This window comes from Struthio camelus, chromosome 2 (assembly GCF_040807025.1).
Source record: "Struthio camelus isolate bStrCam1 chromosome 2, bStrCam1.hap1, whole genome shotgun sequence".
Lineage (NCBI taxonomy): Eukaryota > Metazoa > Chordata > Aves > Struthioniformes > Struthionidae > Struthio > Struthio camelus.
Window position 1 is genome coordinate 170,457,847 of NC_090943.1, and position 24,004 is coordinate 170,481,850.

General features: G+C 45.8%; 1 protein-coding gene across 8 annotated transcripts in view; it reads left to right on the top strand.

The window, feature by feature from the left end:
- Positions 1-24,004, top strand: part of ADGRB1 (adhesion G protein-coupled receptor B1) — a 281,945-nt gene that overhangs the window by 130,470 nt on the left and 127,471 nt on the right. For 7 of the 8 annotated variants that reach the window (XM_068933496.1, XM_068933499.1, XM_068933502.1 and 4 more), the window contains 9 exons: positions 2,510-2,674; positions 4,486-4,649; positions 8,037-8,211; positions 11,405-11,569; positions 15,450-15,551; positions 17,091-17,197; positions 17,985-18,179; positions 19,115-19,183; positions 23,674-23,782. In XM_068933496.1, coding sequence (XP_068789597.1) covers positions 2,510-2,674; positions 4,486-4,649; positions 8,037-8,211; positions 11,405-11,569; positions 15,450-15,551; positions 17,091-17,197; positions 17,985-18,179; positions 19,115-19,183; positions 23,674-23,782 — 1,251 coding nt within the window. Of the gene's footprint in view, positions 1-2,509; positions 2,675-4,485; positions 4,651-8,036; positions 8,212-11,404; positions 11,570-15,449; positions 15,552-17,090; positions 17,198-17,984; positions 18,180-19,114; positions 19,184-23,673; positions 23,783-24,004 lie in introns of all 8 variants that reach the window. The other variant, XM_068933498.1, reaches the window with a different exon arrangement.

Below are 24,004 nucleotides of genomic sequence, written 5' to 3' on the forward strand. Positions count from 1 at the left end.
CTTCTGGAGTCTGGGCCATCCTAGATGGCAACTGCTGAAATGATGGTGCCAAAAAGGCAACCTGCTGGAGGTGAACTCTGAGTGATCATAGGTTTGTCTATCTAACAGAGCCAGCTGAGTACCAGCATTTACTGGAAAGGGAGTCTAATTACCGTGGAAATCCAGATCTCTGCATACCAGGAGATCCAATACCTGAGAAACAGCATATGAGAGAAATGCTTCCTTGAAGCCCAAAGGCCTCCAAACATACTTTGTCTCCTATAGATCCCAGAGAAAGACCAGCGTTCAATAACATTTGCCTAACTGGAACCAGCCGGGTAGATTAATCTGATGCGGAATGAAGCAGTATTGAGCAACTTTGGCTTAATGAACACAATCAGTTATGTTCGATGTCCATTCCCCTAAATAGGCAGTGAGGGAGGCAGGCAGTGTGCAAACTGCAAGGGGAGTGCATTTGCTTGACCCTTGATCTTGTTAGTGTGAAGCCATACTGTGAAAGGAGGAGCTCACAATAATTTTTGCAACAGTTTAGATGAGATGGAGAGACACTCATCCTTACCTCCATCTTTTACTGGGTCCAGCCATACTGTGTCAGTCGGAAGAGCAGCCAGGTAAAAGGTAAATGAAAGAGTTAGTCTGACCTATCTTACACCAAGGACCTTCCTCTAAGCTTTCTCCTTTTAACAGGCCTGTACATACTGTCTTCTCTCATATGTAGTTCCACCTGCCTCCTACTAGAGGGCATATTTTTAACTCTGAATCACTGGAGCCTTCCAAAGCAGATTTTCTGAAAACCACAGCACATACTGGACAATGTAGATATCAGTACCCAAAATCCCAATGGGCAGATAAATGAATTGGAGCCTTAATTGGTCAGTTTGCCATGAACTCCTGAAATGCAGAATATACTTCCACTGCACTCTGACAAATCTTGTTGAGATACTGGTAAATGAATATACAACCTTGAGAAAGAAGTCAGTCATGCACAGCTTTAGGTCAGCTAAGGGAGAATCATAGCTGCTACCTTCAGTATTACTGGGCAGTGTGGTGGTTTCTGGCACTTACAGTCCCCATCAGGAATCCTGTATTGACACCAATTTTCACGCAGTCGGTCTCTAGCGCTTGCTGCCCTACAAGCAGGCCGAGATCTCAAGCAGTAGCAGCCCAGAACGAGGATCTCTCTCACGCTCCGTGTTGCAGCTGATCGATCCAATGCGGGATCTGCTGTCCAGCTTTGTCTGGGGAATTTGGTCATGGTGCAGGACACAAGTCTACATGTTGCGTGCCATATTGCAAGGCCATTTAAGTCATGCTCACCAACTCCACCCAGTGCTGTGGTCCTTCTTGTGCCATCCACCATGGTGTGCCAGACACATCTTGTTATGATGCGACATGGTGCTGTCTGACGCTTTGAAGAACGTGGTACTAGACGGATATGGCCCTACATTATGCAACCTCAAAGATGTGCTGTTGGTGTTTATTCTTGCCATATGCCTGTGTACTATACATAACAAATGTTATCTTCTAGGTTTATCATGTGTAATTATTAGTAATACATTGAAAAACTAAAACCCAAACAATGCAGAGCTTAATTAAATGAAACAGAGTAGGCTTTTGTTTTCATACAGGGAGAGAAAGACATTTTCCCCCAGGTAGACTACTGCCTATGAAAACTCATGGAAAACTCTGTCCTTTCTATGCCACGCTTTTGGCGACCTTTTTTGAGGCTATGGCCTGTGTGAAACACCACTGTTAGGACCATATGCTTGCAGGGATATTAATGATAGAGGAAATAGTTCTCTTCCTCTCCTATCCATCCCCATCTCATGGTTGATGGGATGCTTTTACTGTCCTTTCCAACACTGCCCCATCAGGTAAGCAGTTGAGAGGGAATGTATCATCCCTGGGAACAGTCTATCTTGTTCCATATCATATGCTATCTAGCAGCTGTTCTCCATGAGGACAGATTATAAGGGTAGCCTTGGTGGGACTACTCCAGCCAATGTCCTTCTCAGGACTTCTCACTGTCACCTTGTATTTTGTCTCCTCTTCTGCTGCCAATCTGCATTGGGGAGATAGGAGTTGAATCTTTATGAATTCTCCATTTACGGACATGTTTACTGTCTTTATCTAAACACTGTTACCATCCCAGAGTACCATTCCAGAGTGGGGTGTATACAATCCCAGCCCACATGGTGCTGCAGTGGCTAAACCATCCAGCGGTGGATCCTGCCCTGCCCAATGTCCTGACACTTCTACAGTGTCTTTCCCTTTTTTTGTGTTACAGCTCTAAAACACATTTCCCAAAAAAAACCTTTTGGACCATTGTCAACCTTTACATTTTTTCACAAACCCGTTTGCACCCTTACTGTCACACCAGATGTGGGACACATTGCATAGCTTTACAGATTGCCAGCAGTTGGTGAACTGCACTTTGGAATCCAATCGCTGCCCCAGAGTCCAGGGACCACTGATGCCATGTCCTCACCTTCTGCTCCAACCCCAACAGGTGATCCTGCTGCAGAGGAGTGGTCTCCATGGAGCGTGTGTTCGACTACCTGTGGGGAGGGCTGGCAGACCAGGACGAGGTTCTGCGTGTCGTCTTCCTACAGCACTCAGTGCAGCGGCCCTCTCCGGGAGCAGAGACAGTGCAACAACTCTGCCGTGTGCCCAGGTGGGCTGAGTGCTCCATCCATGAATGGGCAGAAGGGGAAGGGAGGTAGAGTGCATGGAGTACTGACTGCCTATGGCACCTTCTCACACCTACAGTAAAGGCTGGAAAGCATCAGACCAGGTTTTCAGCCCTGGTAATGAGTTCAATGCACTCTATAGCCTAAGGTCTCCCTAATTCCCTGACCTAAATCACAAGCACCCATAGGTGGAAAGAGGGAAGATGAAATGAGGGTTTGTTGTTTGTTCACCGGGTTGTGGTCCTCACCCTTGCCAGCTCACTTGTTCTCTTTGTGCTCTGAAGGCCTGCAAGTGCAGAGTAGGTAACTGGAAGTGGACTCCCCCTCCCTCTCTTTTTACCATAAAGCCTCATAAGCCCTTGACAGATCAGGTCCTTGTAGGTGGACTGTGGTTCTGCATGCTTTTGACAATTCCATGCTTTTTAAATGAAACGGACGCAGTGAATCTGAAAGGATTATGCCCTTGTGGGGAATTTCCAAGCATGCGGCAGGCTGAGGAAGAGAAACAGCAGACGATACCTTAGTCCTTGGACCTTCAGGTGCTCAAAGCCTAACGCTGTGCATACCATTGCAAAGTCCACATGAAAAGCTTATTCTGATGGTATGTTTATGAAGTGAACCAACCCTTCTCATTGCTTTCATATTCCTTATTCCACAGTTCTGATGAACAAACATGGTGTGGGGGACCTGGGCATTATTTTGAAGAGCTGTGATATTAAATTAAATGTGTTATTCACAGCGGCAGACCACCAGCTGCTGTTGTTGTTCAGAACCAATGGCAAAAACACCAAGCTGGTTCCCCTCCACTTCTCTGCATTTTTTACTCTGGTTATCTCTCATCGTATGAGGTGCCTGGTGACAGTTATAAAATGATAGAGATGAACATCATTTCCTTAGGTCAGTGGATCAGTCACTGTTAGAAAACAAGGACTTCTCTGTCCACTTGGGATGTATACCAGGTAGTACCAACTCAGGATTCTTAGAAAGGTAGAGCCTTCCTAAGGACTAAGAAGTTCCCACCTCTTTTTTTATTATTATTATTTTCTGAAGCATGATTGATCCTCCAGCTAAAGCTGGAAGCGATGAAGTCCCTTAAGAGAGATCAGTGCATTCTGGTAACATTTGGCCTCTAGAGATTATGATCACTAACTTTCCATAAATAACCTGGCCAGATTAGATTAGATTAGTCTGGATAAAATTAAATTAATACAGGTTGGAAGGCTTTGGATGTCAAATTCTTGGAATTACCGGTGATGGTGCAGGTTGCACACCCACTTTATTATTTTTGAGTCCCCCTGGTTTGCACCTACGATGTCACTGCTGTATGACAGTAATTAGGAGACACATTACACCTTTTCTGAAAGCTTGAAAAGCTGTGGTCTTTGAAGATTCAATGAACAAAAATGATGAGGGAGGGAAATAAAGGTAACAAGTGACAAAACGATGGTGATGCTACTCTCCAAAGCGCTTTTTTGCTCCTCTCTAGCTAATTGTATCTTTGATTCAAAAAATGCCCTTTCCCTGAGCTCAAAAAGCAGAAAAAAATAGGGTCAATGAAAAGTGCATTAAGATTTATTCCATGTAGGCTGGAAAGTGAGAGACACTTGGTGCCAATACCAAATCATAAAAAAATTACATGATGTTCCTGTTGCACATTTCAGGCCGGTTTGTTCTTGGCCTTCCTACACTAGTTTCTCACATACTGCTCATTCTGGGTGGGAAGATGCTGCGCTCTGTGGGCTCACTCCCTGGTCTCCTTTGGAAAGGAGACTTACTTCTTCTGCTTTGATTTCAGTGCACGGCACCTGGGACGAGTGGTCTCCATGGAGCCTGTGCTCTTCCACGTGCGGGCGAGGATACAGGGATCGGACCCGCACATGCAAGCCTCCTCAGTTTGGTGGGAACCCCTGCGAGGGCCCAGAAAAACAAACCAAGTTCTGCAACATTGCACTTTGCCCAGGTAAGGCAGTTAGAGATACGGAGTGTTCCCTCCAGCAGGTCTCCCGATCCCCCAGAAGGCCATCGCATTTGTCACTGAGCAGGTGTCCAGCTGAATGAGCACACAGATTACACCATTCCAAAGAGGATCCTCCAGCATAAGGAAGAAATATACTGGAGGAGCAACCTAGAGGAACTTTCTGGGGGTTTTCGATTTGGCGTTCTGTAAGGTTCAGATTTCCCCCCTATAGTAATTTGCTGAGGATGCGCTACATGGGATAGACCTGGACTGGCTGAGCTGTCATTACTATTTTCAAGACCATCTCACACTTCTCATTCATGATCGCCAGTGGATGATTTGAAGCTGTTTTGCCCAACTGGGCTTGTTGTTCTAGAATTAATAATTTTGTTTGCTAGTATTACATGTGCCTGGATTTCACTATATATGCAAGCTGTCTGTGTAATTGATTCTGCCTTGGGCAGTGACATAGATGGAGGGATTTCTGAGAGCCTTCCCTGCCTTATTTTGAATACTTTGAGGAACCTTTTTCCTACCCCTAGATTTCACTTCCAAATGCCTCTCCCCAAGTTTTACTTTGAAACATCAGAAAGGAACCTCAGATAAAATGGCTTTTACCCTTTGGAAATCCAACTGCATCCTCCTCTAAAACAGTTGGGCCTTGAGTTTATCACAGAGTCTCCATTACCTTCATTTGGAGATCACAGTGTCCTGGTGAACAGGATCTGAACATGAGGGATCTCCCCAACAGTCCTCCCCTCTCCCAGGATAACGTTAACTGACATTTTTCAAGTTTCATGAGAACCACCATGAAAAATTATGTTCCCAGAGGAGGAGAGGGACTGTGGGAGTGATGAGAACTTTGTGAAAATATTTGTGAAAAGACTCCTGGCGTTTTCTGCCTAGTTTTCACCCCAAATAACTATCTTTGGATTTCTGGCCACAGTCCAAAAGACTCGGCTCAAAATAAGAACATCCCAGGTCCCAAATTGGCTCTGTCATAAAAAAAATAAATTGAAGAAGTCAGAGCATTGCTTGGGCAATAAAGCATATCTTGAGTTAACATTGATCCATAATTAATTTAAATACAAATAAATATGTGGCTACACTGTAGCAAATGAAACAGTGGTGGAAGACAGGCAGCCCAACTGAAAGACTTCAGTTCTAATTAATACCACAAAAGCAATCAGTGGCTTTGCCATGACAAATGAGTGTGGCATTGGGGGACTCATTGAAGCACAACAATGGGCGCTGCTCAGTGCTTCATGCACTAGACAGTCGTACCGCCTATTACTGCCCTCCTCTGAGGATTTATTAACCCAACTGATAAAAATGCTCTGCTGCAGGGACAATGGAGCTCTTATTTCTCTGGAGCACTAGCTATCACAGACAGAGCCCCAAGTCCTTCTGAGAGAGGGAGAGCGGGAAGACAATGCCAGTGCCTGAGTAGACCGTACAAGCCAGTCTGCAATGAACTTTTTGATAGACTTACATTGCAGTGTGACAATGGCACCAAGCAGTTTTTACTGCTGCCACTGTGATGGAGAACCCTTGGCATCGTGCCCATGAGACCGCTTTATTTCAGCGCCTACGGCTGGAGATGCAACTTGGCCATCTCTGTTTGTCCATTTTTTAAATGTCTTTGAAATTACAGTCCATGAACATATAAGCTCTCGTCTTGAAAGAAATCACCTGTTCCGTTTTCCCTAGTAAATGAGCAATTTATGGATCTGCCTTCCTTTTATTTTCCCAGCTTCAAAAGCTCCTAATTGTGATAGGCTTCCAACTCACCACTACCACTGCAGCAGGTAGGGGTTTGGTGAATGCGGCCTTTTTGGTAAATGCAACTCCACCTTTCTAATGTATGCAAATACACTTGAGGAGCGGGCACCTTCAGTTCATGGGAACTAGTGGCACCTCCTTAAGTCAGAAAAGCTACATTAATTTACACCTGGTAAGACCTGCTCTGTGCATTTTTAGATCAGTTCCAGAGAAGAATTACCTCTGCTCAGTCACCACCTCTTGCAGTTTGCCTCCTTGCAATCGCATTGACATACCATCTTGAATTGCATATGATGAACGCGTGAGGCTTAGATTGCTAAAAACAGGCACCTTTTGGAAGTACCTTCACACTTGCTTTATTTTTCAGATCTTCTGAGCTCATGTGTACCCTGTGAGTTAACAGCTGCTCATTTGAGTATTTTGGCATTTTCTAACATGCTTAAAAACAAAAAGTCACTCAACTGCACTGGGGATTATTTGGGGCTGTTTGAGGTCTTGCAAATTACACAAGGGATGAGACTGCATATATTTTTCCTGGACTGGTAAACAAAATCAAAGCAAATAAGCTGGAATCTACAAAAATAGAATTTAAGCTAGGATTCAGACTTTTTTAGGGATTCAGTTTTCTTTTCTTTTTTTTTTTTTTTTTGAGAACTAATAGCTAGTGAAAGCTAGACAGAGCATGATGACTACTGCTAATGAGAAAAAGTGTTCCAGGAATAGTGGACTGGGTGAGCTGTCTGTTGATCAGGGACCAACTAGGGTGCAACTGCCACCCTTGGGAATGCTTTACACTATATCATGCCAATAAGATGTATTCATATTTTTTCCTGTCCTTATCATAATTTCTCTTTTCTCTTCCTCCCCTATTTAATTATCCAAGCTGTTTCTGTGTCGAGACATATCAAGCCTGTCAGTGTTAATCCAGCCATAAGAGGAGTACACTGACCACGCACGCACACTCTGCTCATGGGCTCGCAGTAGCTAACACATGTGCTCTGAGTATTTCCTGGCTGGCAGCTTGAATTCCACTGAATAACTTTGTGGTCCCATTTTATGTGTGTGCTTTAAGGATTGCCTCTGAAAAACGGAATTCGGGGTTTGAGGAAGTGCCCTTCCTTCTAGGCCCATCCATTGCTTTGGACAAGTCATGATGAAAAATATTCCCTCAAAAAGCGCCGATTGGCCAAAAGGGAAATGTTTGGGGAATGTATGGATTCCTTCAAAATTTTCAGTGAAAACATGCTCCATGTTCTCTATTCTGATGTTATATCTATAATATTAATAGTTTTGATTGTTATGTTGCAATGTATATTATTAATAATTTCAACCTTTAAGGTATTAGTAGACTATGAATATAAACAATGTTTTGGTGCTTGCATCCTACTGGGCCGTAAAATATGAGCCACAGGTTGCTGCGGGTCCTGAGAAATTTTCGTTGCCACACGTATCTGACCTTTTCCCTGATGCTCCTCTCCCTCCCTCATGCTCTGTGAATCCAGCTTGTCCCCACCTTTTGGTCCCCCGTTTGCACAGGCTAGAGACTCTTGCACATGCCTCGTCCCAGTGAGAGCGATTTTCACATTCAGTTTTGTTATCTCTCTTTGGGCCACTCAGTGGACGGCAACTGGAATGAGTGGTCGAGCTGGAGCTCGTGCTCTGCCTCCTGCTCCAACGGCACCCAGCAGCGGACAAGGGAGTGCAACGGACCCTCCTACGGTGGAGCAGAGTGCCAGGGACACTGGGTGGAGACCAGGGACTGTTTCCTACGGCAATGCCCAGGTCAGTGACCAACGCCTTAATCTTTTTCTCGCGGCATCCTTTGCTGCAATTCCAGGTAGGATTTTGTGAAGTCCCCACCTATTTTCTTTGGGGAAGGGTGGGACAGTTTTCACCACTAATTCAGAAATAAGGAGGTTGAAGATCGTACCAATGGATCATGTAAGCCACAATCCGTAGCAGTCAAATGCTTCAGGAGACCCTGGAGACGTGAGTGATTATCACAGAATCACAGAATCATTCAGGTTGGAAGGGACCTCTGGAGATCATCTAGTCCAACCCCCCCGCTCAAGCAGGATCACCTAGAGCATATTGCCCAGGATCACATCCAGAAGGGTTTTGAATATCTCCAGTGAAGGAGACTCCACCACCTCTCTGGGCAACCTGTTCCAGTGCTCTGTCACCCTCACAGTCAAGAAGTTTTTTCTCAGCTTCAGATGGAACTTCCTGTGGTTCAGTTTCTGCCCATTGCCTCTTGTCCTGTCGCTGGGCACCACGGAGAAGAGGCTGGCCTCATCCTCTTGACACCCCCTCTTCAGATACTGGTACACGTTGATGAGATCCCCCCTCAGGCTTCTCTTCTCCAGGCTGAACAGGCCCAGCTCTCACAGTCTTTCTTCAGAGGAGAGGTGCTCCAGTCCCCTCATCATCTTTGTAGCCCTCCGCTGGACTCTCTCCAGGAGCGCCATGTCTCTCTTGTACTGGGGAGCCCAGAACTGGACACAGGACTCCAGGGGAGGCCTCACCAGGGCTGAGGAGAGGGGCAGGATCACCTCCCTCCACCTGCTGGCAACACTCTGCCTAATGCACCCCAGGAGACCATTGGCCTTCTTGGCCACAGGGGCACACTGCTGGCTCATGTTTAACTTGTTGTCCCCCAGCACTCCCAGGTCCTTCTCGGCAGAGCTACTTTCCAGCAGGTCAACCCCCAGCCTGTCCTGCTGCATGGGATTATTCCTGCCTAGGTGCAGGACCTTGCACTTGCCTTTGTTGAACTTCATTTCCAGGTCCAAGAAAAATTGTCTCCAGGAAAAATATCTTTCTAACCTCAGTTACCAGTTTTCAGTATGTGCCTAAAAAAATAAACCAGCTAACAAAATCCTTTCCATGCTTCTGCAATGCTTCTACTTTTCTCCTTTTTTCGTTTTTTCTCTTCTCTTCTCTAGCAGTTGACCACTCCTAGTTACGATTGAAGCAAAAAGGGCAGCAACTACCGTTTTATTGTGACTTTGAATCTTGTCCATGACAAGGCCTAGCACAGGGTAGCCTTGATTCATGACTAAGACTTATTTACTTTACTTATTTGGTCATGTCTCAAAAAAAAAAAAAAAAAAAAAAAGCCAAAAAACCTTCTGCCCCCTCCTTCTGCCCAAGATGTTGTAGCCACCACCTCATATTCGGAATAATCACTTTATCTTTGTATCAGTGAGCGTGGGCTCCAGGCGAACTATTTCAGGTAGGAAAAAAGACAAAAACAGGAACAGATATCTCAGCACGCCAGCCACTGGAAGCCTGCATTTCTCAGGCTGCTGCCAGCACTGCAGAGCTGGAGGTGCAATTCCCCTCCTTCTGTCTCAGGGAGGGCCACTGCAAAGAGATTAAGTAGATCTGTTGGTGTTGAAAATATTCCCACCTGAAAACAAGGCTTGAACCTCCAGAAGCCTTCAAGCTTGATCAGAGACCAGTTCTTGCCATGCTTCTGCTGGCCCTTTCCTTGTCTCTCTGTGAGTGCTCCATCGCTTCCAGCCCGTGTAGAACTGAGAATGAGTGTGCCCCTGAGATGGAAAGGGCCTTTCTCCCCTTTCTGAGAGAACAGGGTTGCCAGAAACACTTCAGTTCTTCCAGGCACCGCACACACCTCGATCATGTGAGCAAATATTATCATCTCTGCATACAAAGAAGGTGGAAGCTTTTAAGCCTGGCATACTTCTTTCACCAGGGAGTCCCTATTCCCCTGGTTGCTACACCCTCTGCATGGGACTTTTACTTTCTAGCAGCACAATAGGACTAACATAAATAAGTGTTTAACATGGGTATTGGACTCTCCTACATGGACTCGAGTAGGTTCTGTTACCTATCCTACTCTGTCTTTGTAACTTGTGAAGATTTTCAGAGACACAAAGGGCCAAACTCTCTTTTAAGCATCCTCCTCCCACTGATTTCAGAGTTAGATGCTGAAGTAACACTGGTCACAGCTTACACTCCATATGGTGCCACCTTAGAAAGCATCAGAGGTTGGACCTATCCCCTTTATTTCATAATAATTTTCTTCCACTGCTTGGAGAAGAAGAGTGGCACCTCCTACCCTCCCTACAGGAGTTATTAGATCCAAGATGACCTGTTAATTCCTAATTAAAACCCAAACAGGAATCGGGAGACTTAGGTCCTTGCTCTAGTTCTGTCACTGAGTTACTGTTTTTTCTCTGTGATGCAGGAGAGGAGAATGCTTCCCTGCCTTGCAGGCTTGTTGTGAGGGCTAATTAACATTTTTATAGTGCTTTGATAAATGCCATTGTTAATATAAAAGAAGAAGCATTTCCACGGAATCTGTAGAGATGCCTGGAGAGGATACAATGGAATGAGACAATCTCTAAGTCCAGGGCTCTTGCAAAACCTCTGTCCAAGGCACGTGAAGCAATGATGCAATGGAAACAGATGGAGGGACATTTATTTGATGTTTCTTCTTGGTTTCTCCCCTGAGGGCTCTGCTGGTCCCTTTAGACCTCTGGGCCTGAAGTATGACTCTTTGGGAAGGTCTGATTGTGCACGTTCTTTGGACATCCCAACCAAACTCAAGCTATGGACTTTGTCTGGTAGATGTGGCTGTCAGGCAGTTTGAATCCCTGCCTACTCTGAAAGTGTTCATAGGCAGAGTCCCAAATCTGAGAGGCTTCCCCAGCCCCCCAGATTTTCCTTGATTTCCCAAAGTAAAGGCATGGGCTTGTTTGGGTGGGTGGGGGAGGATACTGAGGAGAAATGCAAGAATAGTCTTCAATTGCTGCTACAAAGGGAAAGAGGACACACTGATCACGTCTATTGAGGATCAGACAAGGAACCAAGGCAGGAAACCTCCCTCCACACCAAGCCGTGCTCTACTAACCACATGTTCCAGAGTTTACCTTGGGAATTTGCTTCCCTCTGCTGCAGATGATGATGGGATGTGACAGGCTGTTTCTCTCCTCTTTTTTCTTTCCAGTGGATGGGAAATGGCAGGCCTGGGGAGTGTGGGGAAGCTGCACCACCACATGTGGAGGTGGGACTCAGAGACGTGATCGTGTATGCTACGGGCCTTTCTTTGGTGGAGTGACCTGCCAGGGGCCCAAGGAAGAGTATAAACAGTGCAATGACAAGAGGTGTCCTGGTAAGTAGCCCAAGCCCCTCGCTCTGTTGCTCTGGGGAGACAGGGATTTTGGAAATGGCTGCTGAGTATATGTCAGAGAGTTTCATGAAGGCAACACAGAATGGCTGCAATCTAATTGGACCCTGCCCATAACACAGGCCCAAGAAACGTCAAGGCTTTTCATACTTGCCAAAGACAGTGTAAGGATCCTGCTGATTTCACTGAATGTTTGATAAATCCCATGGGTGTAAATATGGTGCTTTTCACTGCTGTAGAGTCATAAGAGGGGAAAAAACAGAGATACACTATTCGATAAAGGCAAAAAATATCAGAAGAATTTGAGTATTGAGAATGCTGTAGTGGTGTCCCACGCTTTACCAAGCCTCTGGGAGACCTGCATGCCACTGGCAGTTTTAAACAAGACAGACACATCTATACCTGTGAGAAATTTACCTTGTCTCCCCCTTCCTCTCCAGATAAAGTCATCGTAGCAGCATCCATCTCAGAAAAAAGGGTGCAAAAGTCTGAAAGGAAGACAAGGGCTGGGGAACAGGTCAGAGGAAAACTTGGCTTTTAACGTGAAAAATAAGCAGAGGGAAATAATACTTACAAGTGAGAATGCTTCTTGCTGTCTCTTAGCCAGTACAAAGAGGCCTGAAAAAAAGGCTTGTGCATCATTTTTATTTTCTTTCTCAGTCATGTTTAAAACGCGTTCTAGTGAAATTGCTGGTGGGAAATCAATGGCCTATGTGATGCTGGCAGTCAGACTGCATTGATCGTAATGAGCCCTGATTTTTGACTGGGAGGTAAATTAATTGTCAGAAGAGCTCACTGAGCGATGGGAGAGATTCTCATGGAGACATCCTGGCGATCCTGGAAAAGAGTAGGTGTCTCCCTAAAAGATGTGCTGTAGCTCGACACAGAGTTGGTGGGTTTGGAGCCGATGTTCTGGGGGAGGCTCTGCAGCGCTCAGCATAGCTGCCTGCCAGAGTCCCTTACGAACTGCTGAATACAAAGATAAAAGACCTAACACTTCAGTGCTGAAGTTTCATCCAGTTTAACTATAAGAGAAACCGGATAAAGAGGTTGTGAGAAAGCAAATTCACTTTTACCAGCTATGTTCTCATAAAAGACATCACCTCTTCTTACAAGCTGTGCTTCTCAATTAGTAGCGGCATGTGAGAGTCTCTTCTAACTCAGTCACAAAGCTTTCTCTTGCCATAGAAAATCTTAGCACCAGGTCATCTGGTGGTGTCTTCAGAGTGATGCAGATTTAGTTCAGCTTCAGTTTGTGCCAGCTGGGGCCCTGGCAGAACAAGCCCAATCTTTTCTTCTGTTTCTGTAGGGGCTTATGTCGGTGCAGCGCTCAAAAGGAGAAAGCATGTCTCAGGGACTGAGCCGTGCTAGGGTTCAAAACCAGAGGGGTCTCACTGCAGTTGTTAATTTGTAGAGGAGGAAAAAGGTGGGGAGTCATCAGAGGCTAAAAATAAACTGACTCAATTTGTTCTCGAGAAAGTATCAAATGCTGGCATGATTTGATTTGAACAGAAGAGTTGAGCTTAATTGGGTTAGTTATTAAAATTTCCCAGTGCAAATAGGTTACTCTTGTAAAAATGATTTTGCTATGAAGCAACATCAAAAAAAAAAAAAAAAAAAAGAAAGAAAGTTAAAAGAAAAGGAGCAAGGGGATGAAGTGACTCTCTTCTGGCCTCAGAATTACTTCTGCTCTCACTGACAAGACCATGCCAGACAATCAGTGTATTTCTAAAGCGCATCTCTAATCCACAGCATCCCTCAGCGGTCCCCAGGGAGACTGCAGGGGTAGAGAAACAGGGAAGGTTTGATGGGTCAGAGAGGGAGGAAGAGGAGCAGGTGGGATGGGAACAAACTCCCTCTCCCTCTCTGCTTTTTGATGTGCAGTGTCTGCTCCACTGCTTTGCAAACGAGGGTGCTAGAAGCTCCCTACCCCATGCCCCAGGTCCTCCTCTGAACCTCATTTTGATCTAGAGAACATTTGACCAAAGCAGTGGGCCAGGACTTGGGAGTTTTGCATTCAGCTCTCTGCCACAGGTTCTCTAGGTGGCCACAGGCCGGTCACAACTGGGTAACTTAATCTCTGTGTCCTGCAGCTCCTTGCCAATAGCTTGGAAATAAAACTGTCACTTTTCTGCCCATGTTCTGCCTTAGCTACAGAACCCACATGCCCCTGTTGTAGGCATGTTGGGCCTATTTCTGCATGTGTTCAGAACACAGCAGGGATCCTGCTTGCCCTCGAGGATTTCATCGCGATAGTGATTACTTAAAAGGGAATTTTAAAATGGGGGACGGAGCATCTGTTTCCAGACAGACACAATAACTTGTTCATTACTGGTGTCTACTGGATGGGCCAGGGAGGAATCTGTCTTTGAATTACGGCTGGGGTGGGAGTTACATAGGCCTGGAGCTGGACCCAGGGAGGTGCAGGTAGCTTGCTGGGTCCTGTACAAGTCCTTCAAAGCAGCAGGACTTGCCATCCACATGAACTTGAGTTTGAGCCTTCCGCAAAGCTAGGTCAGTGTTCTGAGTAGCTCCAGAACAGCACTGGGGTATGTCCTCCCCTGGAGATTTGTTCGTGATGCAGGTCCTGAGCTGGTCACTGTCTCTCTGTTAACACATGCATTGCACAGTCCCCTGTGGAAGGATGCCTTCAGGGTCATTGCTGCTCAGCAGCTCCCTTGGGGGAAGTACAAAAACCCAAGGCCCCCATCCTTTCTTTGCGGCACATGTACATTTTCTCGACAACCTTGGCATATCTGTAGTGGCACCACTGGACCCTGGCACGGGCAGTGCTGTCCTGCACGAGAAGGAAGCTCAGCAATCTGCCCAGCTCCACAGCTGGTTGGCTTTGACTTTGCAGCTGCCGTTCCCGGCCAGTCGCAGGCATTCACTCAGCTTCCTGTTTATTGGTAGCTTTACATGCACAATAAATAAAAGCTGTAATTGAAAGCCATTAAATATAATTTTTCTCCTCTCCACCCTCAGGAGTGATAAATAGCTTTAATACCCTACTCATGGCTCCCTCCATTTTATGGGCTGCAAGTAATGAGTTTCGCAGCAGAAACCCCTCCTTCTGTGGTGGATGCCCTCCTTCCACAGGTGGAAGCAGCTGAAAGCCATCTCCTTCCAAAAGGCTTTTTCTGTAACATCTAGGAACACTTTTTGCACATTTCTGAAGTCTGCTGGGCTATGCAGTAGTATTTAGAAATAAGCTGCTGATGCAAATACAGCCTGCTGATACTCAGACCTCCTTCTTGTGTCTTCACATAAGACGGCAACGGACCGGAGGGACTGGAGGAACTCCACCTGAGGGATACATTCATCTTGTTTTTTTCCTCCACTTGTTGCTCTTTCCTTCATTCTTACACAAACCTGTTTACAGAACTACATTTCGAAATATCTAACCCCACATCTGTGTGGTGACCCTGAGGGATAGACCAGGAGTAGGGTCTGCACCCATAGTGTTCACCTGCAAAAGGTGACCATCTTCCCTTCAGCAAAAAAGGAAAACTCTTCAGCAGTAACAGCTTTCTTCCAAAGAGCTGCCACAAGGCAAAGCAGGCATGTTAACACTTTCCCAGGTTGTTACATGTGTATTAGCTATCTAATCCTCAGCATGGCCTGAGGCCCAGTTTTCAGACAGCAGAGTAAACTCCACAGAGGTTAATGGGCTTTGTCAGGGGCCAGGTGCCAAGGTAGCTGTGGAGCCAGGAATTCACCTCCAGACATCCTGGCTTGCTTCACAGTACTCTTCTCTCCAGATCACCCTCCCCTGTTTTCCCTGTGGGTTTCGTGTTTCTCCTCTTTCTGCCTTCCCGTGCCCTGAGGAGGAGCTTTTACCAACTAAATTTTTCCTTCCTTGCAGAGCCCCATGAAATCTGTGATGAGGAAAACCTTGCCTCTGTGGTGTGGAAAGAAACTCCCGCTGGGGAGGCTGCGGCTGTCCGGTGTCCTCGCAATGCCACGGGTAAGGATGATTGCATGTCCCAGCCCGGGAGCTGGCCATCCCTCAGAGCTTCCTTCGTCCATCACCTCCTAGATGGGGGGGACCTGGATGTAGGAGGAGAGGATGAGCAATGGGACTTCCCTCCCTGGGCTCGGGGCTGAATAAAATCTCTGTGGGTTTCCACGGTCCCTCACTTTCTAACCACAGTTTCTTGCTCAATACTGGAGAATCTGAGGTGGTTTCTCATCCAGCTACTGCCTGGTCCTGGAACAGCTTCACTTTTAAGGGCTGCTGTGGTACGTCCACAAATAGCTCTGCAGAAGCAGTAGGCATATAAGGACTCTAGTAAGCAGTCACATAGGTGACTGCTTGCTAGAGTCCCTTGGACTTGGGTGTTGTGAGTGTTTTTCTCCATAAAAAAAGCCAACATCAGAAAATGGGAAATCTGAACTGCATTGTTCAATCATATGTTTCTCTTTCCTTCTCAGAAACCATAGTAGCTTCCTAAACTCGTCTTTAGGTGCTCAAGTACACCCTCTGACCATGGTGGTATGGAGTGATAGTGTCTGGGCAACTAGGTGTTATCTGTGGTAGCTGCAGCCATGTGTTCCCTGAAGAGTTGAAAGGAGTGCAAGGGAGAAGGCTCCAGGAGGCGTGCTGGTTGTGGATGCTGTCCTTGGTTGGATATTCTCCACATCTAGGCAGGAAATGCAATGGGGGCAGCAGTTCCTGTAATGAACATAAAGGCTTTCCTGTGTTTGGGTGAAGCTGCAGATACAGGCAAACTCTGAAGCTCTCTGACTCACACCACCTTGACCAGTCAGCCTCATCCTAAGTGCTAGCATAGAGGAAGGGCTGTATCCATAGCAAGGTCACCAAATGATTTAGCCGTAGCAATGGGATTGCGGACCCAGCAAAGTCTGTTCCTCAGAGATTCTCTGAATGGCAGCATAATTGCTCAGACAAGGTGATCCTTATCCCGTTCATCATGCTGATGTGTCTGTTCCCCTGCCTCGCAAAGATGCATGACTACCACTGCAAAACTCACTGTAGATTGAAGCTCAGAAGGAGCCTGGGGGAGGACCAGAGGTGGCTTTCAGAGTTTTTCAGCTGATGCAAAGATGGTGCTGTTGGATATTAATTCTTGTTGAGACTGTGTAGGTAGCATAAGCCACTGTGGCTGGTTCAGTTGCAAGTACTGGACCATGCCGTCTCGGGAAGCTTGTGGGACTTTGTAAGCCTGTTGTATACAAGGGCAGGGAAAACTTTCTTTTTCCTTGATTAGCTAAGTCCAAATTGATAGCCTTTTGTTTCCATTCTCATTTCCTTTTTTTTTGTGGTCCTGCCCCTCACTGAGAAAATCCTGGAGTAGGAACTAAAAATAACCTGTCCTACATGCTAGTGCATGTGGTTCATGCATAAGCAGATGTCCCTATTGCTCTTCGTGCTGGTAGGTGTGCTTGTGTAGCAGCATTGGCCAGTTCTGGGTGGCCTCCATGAAGATGCTTGGCTTTTCATCCAACTGTCCCCACTTCCATGCTCTTTTCTTTCTTCTTTTAGGGCTGATCATTCGGAGATGCACTTTAGATGAAGAAGGGATAGCTTACTGGGAATCTCCAACATACATCAAGTGTGTTTCTATTGATTATAGGAACATACAGATGATGGTAAGGAAGACTGACTCCTCAGCTAAACAAGATCTTACAAAATTGCTTGTCACATTGCTGCAGTTGGAAAAAAAAAAAAAGAAGGAAAAACAGCACTTTCATGAGAAAGGGAGGTGGCAGCTCTGTCCTGCTTTTTTCTCAGTCTCTCTGTGCGGGGCAAGGGATCCATCCATGGGCAAGGGATGGTTCCTCACTGAGTATTTTAATGGGTAGCATGACAGAATCCAGGTCTTCTGTATCACATTATAAGTAAGAAACACTGCGATTGTAACACTTTTACTGATAATAATAACTTTAAATAAGCTACTTATTTTTCATTAGTTTCAAAATCATTGTCGTGATGAATTCTCCCATTTTGCTAGTCTCCCGAGCCTTGCCTTAAAATGTTATCATCTCCTTTATTAGAGCTTTCCTTTCCTGTTCAGGACTAGCTACAGTCTCTCCCGAGATAGTTCCAACTCAGTTAAAAGACAACCACTTTGGGGGTAAAATCTGTTAGATGGCCTTGGGTTACCAGCAGAAAAGCCTCTGTGTAGTAGAATAACCTCTTCTGAATCTACACACAACCTTTTCTTTGTGTGCATACCAAAAATTTGACTTCTGTTCTGCTACAATTTTATAAATATCACGGGCTCTCAGGCCAGCTGAGATTGCCAGATTCATCTAATCTATACTCTGAATTATGTGGAAGGTCATAAACTTTCCCCCAGCAATTCCTTCACTGAGCTCATTAACTTAGGTTTTGACTGTCACTAACATATTTGTCATGTTTCCTTCTGCTTCTCAGACCAGGGAACATCTTTCCAAAGCTCAGCGTGGGTTGATGGGAGATGGGCTGTCAGAAGTGCTCCAAAATCTTGTGGAAATCTCCCAGGATGGGACCAGCTACAGTGGAGACTTGCTGTCCACCATCGACATACTCAGGAATATGACAGAGATCTTCCGTAGGGCTTATTACAGCCCGACTTCTGGGGATGTGCAGGTGAGCTGAGATGCACCCTGGTGGGCAAGGCTAGGTTACGGGTGTGCGTGCATGCACAGAACTCAGGGTTTGATTTTGTCCTTCGTAGTCATTTCAAAGCTGATGAGAATCAAGAGAAATTTGTGCCCAAGTGCAGTGCCTCTGTGTGCTAACAAACTCCCCCTTTGAGGCAGTTCTCCCTGGCTTGTAAAGTGAGAACTTGAAAATCAAAGTGACTCTGAACTATTTCAACCTAAAAGCACTTACTCAACCTAAAAGCACTTACTGTGGAGTCTAATTGATATGAGAGCATTGTTTAGAAAGGATTGCAGTCTAATGACCAGAGGTAAGATGATCCTGTGGTATTAGGAACCTGGATATTGATGTGGGAGAATGTCTCGATGGCTTGTCACTCCAGGATTTTACTTTCAGCAGTTGCACGGAGAGTGGCTACAAGATATACCCCTGGGATAGGTCATCACCGCATGACTTGAAACATTAAACTAATCCTATGGGCTCTGCAATGGGTGGCAGAATTGGAGAAAAAAATCAATGGTCTTGAAATCACTTTTCTCCTTTCTTCTTGTCATGTGCTGCATGGTCACACAAAGATACCACTATGCACAGCCTCCCCTTGCTCCATCACTGCTTCTCTTTCCCAGTCACAGAGGAAAGAAGATCACAAGGAGATTTCCCTGGAAATAAAGAAAATATTAAAAAATAGGGTGGGAGGTGACTTACACAAAGCAAGATCACCTGTTCTGAGCCAATTTCTGGTAGCTGTTTATCTAACCAGTTCTTAAACATCTTCAGTAATGGAGACAACACATATTCTCGTACAGTGCTTTAGAAGCCATAGCAGTCACAGTGAAAGCCTTGGATATAAGCCTTATCTTAACCTGTTTTCCTCACCGTTTCTTTTTTTTTCTCTCTCTCTCTTTGTCTCTCTTCTCCAGAACTTTGTCCAGATCATCAGCAACCTGTTATCAGAGGAAAACCGGGACAAATGGGAGGAAGCGCAGCTGGTATGAACACTCAGCAGTTCTCTGAAACAGGACAGGCTTTCAGAGAAGGCTTAAACTTTAAGCTAGACCTCCTCGCTCTTCTTGCCCATGATGTGTTGTGGGCAACATGCATTGATATCAGCCACAGACCAAAGAATGCCTCCATCCACAATGGCTATTCCCCTTGGGTAACTCCTTATGATGAAACAGATAGATGACTTAGACATGGTCAGCTGTGGTCAGCTTCAGAACCAACTGCCTCTGAAGGGGTCACTGGCAATCAGCCGATTCATGCAATCAGTTGTGCTTGTAAGTGTAGTGCCAGGCTACCGTGAGTCATATTTATGGAGTAACTCACTGAGGCACTGGATCTCAGCTATACACCAGGGAAAACTGGTGGTGAATACCAGATTCTGGAAAGAGAATCTCAGAGATCAGGTTGACTTTGGAATCAGTAACCCTCCTGGCTTGGAATAATTCTTCTCTTCTCCTCTTGTCAAGATAAAGCAGAGGGATTGCATGGAGCTCCTGGCTGAAAAGATGCAGGACAGGCAGGATCTTCATGGGTCAGACCTGTATTCTGCTCACCTGAGCTTCTAGTTCTGCTCAGGACAAGCTGAGCAAGGGCTCAGTTATATTTTACTTTCTCTCCTCACAAGGTCTGAGATTCTGCTGAGTAATTCAGTAGCTAAACCCTAGCGTACCAGTAGGAGATGTTATTTGTTGTTCTGCCCACATCTTTCTTGGCCTCTGTCTCTTCTGTTCCAGTTGCAATCTCTGCTTGGGCTTGTATGAGACTTATTCCTTGTCCTTTTCCCATTCTCCCTGCAAACCTCTGAGCTGCTTGAAGCCTTTGTCTCAAGGCAGCCTTCAGGAGTCCCATCAAAGTGAAATGATTCTGCCTCAGACCAGCAGCTCTGGTGGATAGGTCCATGGTAATGCTAGGTCTTTGTCCATTCCTTGTTACTGCCCCTTGGAAGATAAACTCCAGCTTGCCTTGGTCTCAGGGCACAACTTAATCAGGACATGGCATGTAGCTTAGTGTCTGAGAGACTTCCATCCTGTGGAAGGCACTTGGAGGTGTGGGTCAGAACCTGGCACCTCTTTTTTAGCCAGCCTCTGCTGCTGCAAAATTCCTCAGAAAGGCTGGAAAATACCAAATAAGCAAGAAAGAATTACCCAGTGCAAACAGCAACCTCAGAGACTAGTTCGGTCTCACCAACCCTGAAAGTCCTCTGGAAGGAAGTCTGAACACCAGATGCTGGCACACTCGTTGGCAGTCTGCTACTTGAGCAAGGGGCCTGAGCGCTCCAGTGTGTTACAGCTCCTTCATGAAGCAGGACCTCCACCGAGAGCTGAGCAGCCTCGTGAACCTGCCTTTCCCCTCTTTTCTCCCTGAGACCTGGCAGTGTCCCATTGCATTTGGAAGCGGATGGTGCAGTCTGGCTCCAGGCAAGATAAAGGACCGAATGCTCAGTCTCAAGTGCACAGGTGTGTCTATGTATTTCAGAGAAGCACTGAGGAGACCGCTGAGTTGTCATGACAACAGGGAAACCCTGTTGATCCCCGTAAAACCAGCTGCAGCTTACTCTTTGTGGCAATTCTTTCCCATTGGCTTTCCCTGTACCATCTGCTCTTTGCACCTATAGATAGATACGGCCCAGCCTGCTGCCAGCACTGCAGCATCCTGCACGAGAAGTGGGACCAAGAGGGTTTCAACTGCTATGGGGAATGCTTGCCTGACTCCTGTATATTTTGGTGGGAATTAAAATCACAGCCTAACACTGTGGCTTTAGAATAGAGCCTGCCCTCAGAAATCTTACAGACGCTGGATGACAACAGAGGCTTGAGCAGTCTCTGTCCTTCTCCTTCAAAGCTACTGGAGAAAATTCAAGACCCACATCTGGCTAGATAAATCAATCCTTTTTTAAAAAGGGCCCTGCCTTCAAATTTGCACATTAAAAATATACCCAACTCGATTGCACTCCGTTCCATTACCCTATGGCCTCTGGGCAAAGGTGTTGTTCAAGGAAAAAAAAAAAAAAATCAGTTGTATTAAAACAGAGAAGGGCTGCCAGGTCATTTGGGATATTATATTGGCCATTATAAGACAGAAGTCCGAAAGAAGATGAGTAGCACAGCCTCAGTTTAATTTGGGCTTGCAGTTTCAATCAATAGTAGAATACAAAAATATACTCTTAAAACTAACTTCCCCCCTACTTCCACTCCTTATGTGCGCACCTGCAGTACCTGCAGTACTGGCAGGATTTTTTGATCCCGATACGGCTTTAGTTCATCAAGCTTCCTTTGTACAGACAGACAGACAAACACACATGACTAGCCCTGTACCTCTTTGCCAGCTCAACCTTCCTTCTGCTTCAGTCCCATCCTGCTGCCCTGCCCCGTCCCCAGTTTTCCCTTCAGCTCTGCTCAGTCCCTTCAGGAGGTCTGAATTATGGTGAGAATCTGAAAGTGCTGTGAAAGCAGCGGAAAAGTAAAAGAAAAGATGTAAGGAGCTGATTTGTTCTTCTTCAGTCTCTTGTGGTACTAGCTAAGTTCTCTTAGGGGAACGTGCTTTGAGGAAAAGATAGGTAGTCAGTGTAGCTCATTTCAGGTGGATTATCTTTTGTTAAATTAATTGCTGGGAAACTAGCTATCACTTAACAGCCTTGTGTTAGCCTAGCAAAACGCAGTGGAAAAGGATTATTGCCAGTATTTCTATCATGGAGAAAACACCATGAGAGAAACACAAGACTAAAGAGACAGATAAGCTCTAACACAGCCCAGACCCAAGAAGAAACGACTTGGTTATTTGGAGAGTGAGATCCGGCCAGCAGAACAAGAAAGCACATTTAGCCTTAAGAAAGACCATGCTACTTGTCGGGATAGGATTATGTGACCTGGTGCCTGGGATTCAACGTTAGACCCTGGAGGTCCTCGCTAATAATATGTTTGTTGGACAACATTTGCTCCCAAGGCAAAGCTTTGCACTGCTGAGATACACTTTCCCTTCCAGGCTGTTCCTAACTCAGGTCAACAACTGGCTGATGTGCCTGGGTCAGAGATCTGGTTCAGTGAAACACTATCGAATTACCCTGTGGGTTTATGATGGGCTGTATTACATAGACAAGCAAACAACCCCGAGGCCACATTTCTCCCTCTTCCCTTCTTCATAGGCAGGGGTGAGTTTAAGCCTGCAGGTATTTTAGGTGTTTGGTTTAGTAAGAGTAGTTTAGGGACTTTTTTCCAGCGTTGTTGTGCCCTGTGTCACTAAACAAGTCTGACTCATCTCTGGAAAAAAATTGTTCAGAGGTTGGATTCCTGCCTTTGAGGATGCTCTTCCCTCCCTCCACAAGAATTTAATTCAGAATTACCTTGAGGTACACCACAGGGTTTCTGCAGCCTTTGATCTAGAAAAGGCTCAGAGCAAGGAACAACATTTGGAAATTCAAGAGGGAATAGGAGGGAAGACAGCAGAGAACTCCCCGCTCTTGTCCTCTTGCTGTTCCCTCTTTTCTAGTGTGGGCATCAAACAGGCACCCAAAAGTCCCTGAGGTGCTCAAAGGTGGGAGGGAAAGCAGAGATACCTCACTTAAATTTTTTCCCTACTTCCCGCTTGAGATCCTGTTGCGCTTCTGTGTTGTCCATGCGTGAAAACAGTTTCCCAAACATCCCAAATGGCTGCAAGCCTGAAATATTGACAACCAGCCTGGTTCAAAGCTGCATTTCATGCATGTCAGTAGCATAGGTTGGACTTCTTGGCTTGGTGCAGCTCCTTTCAGTGGAGTGATGGCAAAATTAACTGTCCTGGTGGGGGTAAAGCTTTGTGGACTCCTTGTCAGTATGTAACATATATAGTCAGAAGATGCCAGCACATGTTTCTGAGGCTAAATATTGAAGTACTTGAAGGTCAGATAAGTCTAAGGCTTGAGAAAGGATCTCAAAATTTGACACAGGGCAGAGCTTCAACACTGAACACCTCTTTCTCTGACACGATGACTAGATGTGCAATCGCAAATGCCACTGGCTTGTTGGAAGTTATGACGGGCCAGATACTCCAGCCAATGGACTGGGAAAGACAGTGGAGCTATATTAAAACATGGCTGCTAAATGTCTGTCCTGTTGTGTTTCTCTTGTTGCATTAATGGTAGGAATGGGACAGTAATGAACATTAGCAGTAGCTTGTCTGCTCTGGACAGGGTGGTTGGTAAAGAGGCAGATAAGTCATCTTTTACAAAGAGTCTCTCCAGAGATATGCTGATAGATATTGCCCTCTGCCCTCAGTTTTGTCGATATGAATCTCATATTATTATTTCCTACCTTTTGCTTTTAATTTTTCTAGGTCTCCTTTTAGGATGTCTCGGTCCTTACTCTTCGCAGCTCCCTAACACTCTGTTATATCCAGCATATGCTTCCAATACGTGTGTGAGGATGGAAACCTTTGCGCTCAGAGAAACGCATGCTGTGCTCTTTAGTATCTGCGCCACTAAGTATTCTCCCTCTCTCTGCAGACGGGGCCAAATGCCAAGGAGTTGTTCAGGCTCGTGGAGGATTTCATTGATGTCATTGGCTTTCGCATGAAAGATTTCCGGGATTCCTACCAAGTGACGGACAATCTGGGTGAGCTGATTTGCACTCCTCATGTTGGGTAGAGACTCCAGAAAGCTGTAATTACTGTTTAATATGTATGACCTGGGCTGTGGGGAGTGCAAGAGGGGAGGCAGCAGGTGGTAGGACATTAAAAGATCTGGGGAAAGACAGTGAGGATGATCATAAATATGGGGTGGCTTTCCTCCAAAAAAGCTAGGACTTCAGCTTGGAAAAGAGATTTCCAAGGAGAGA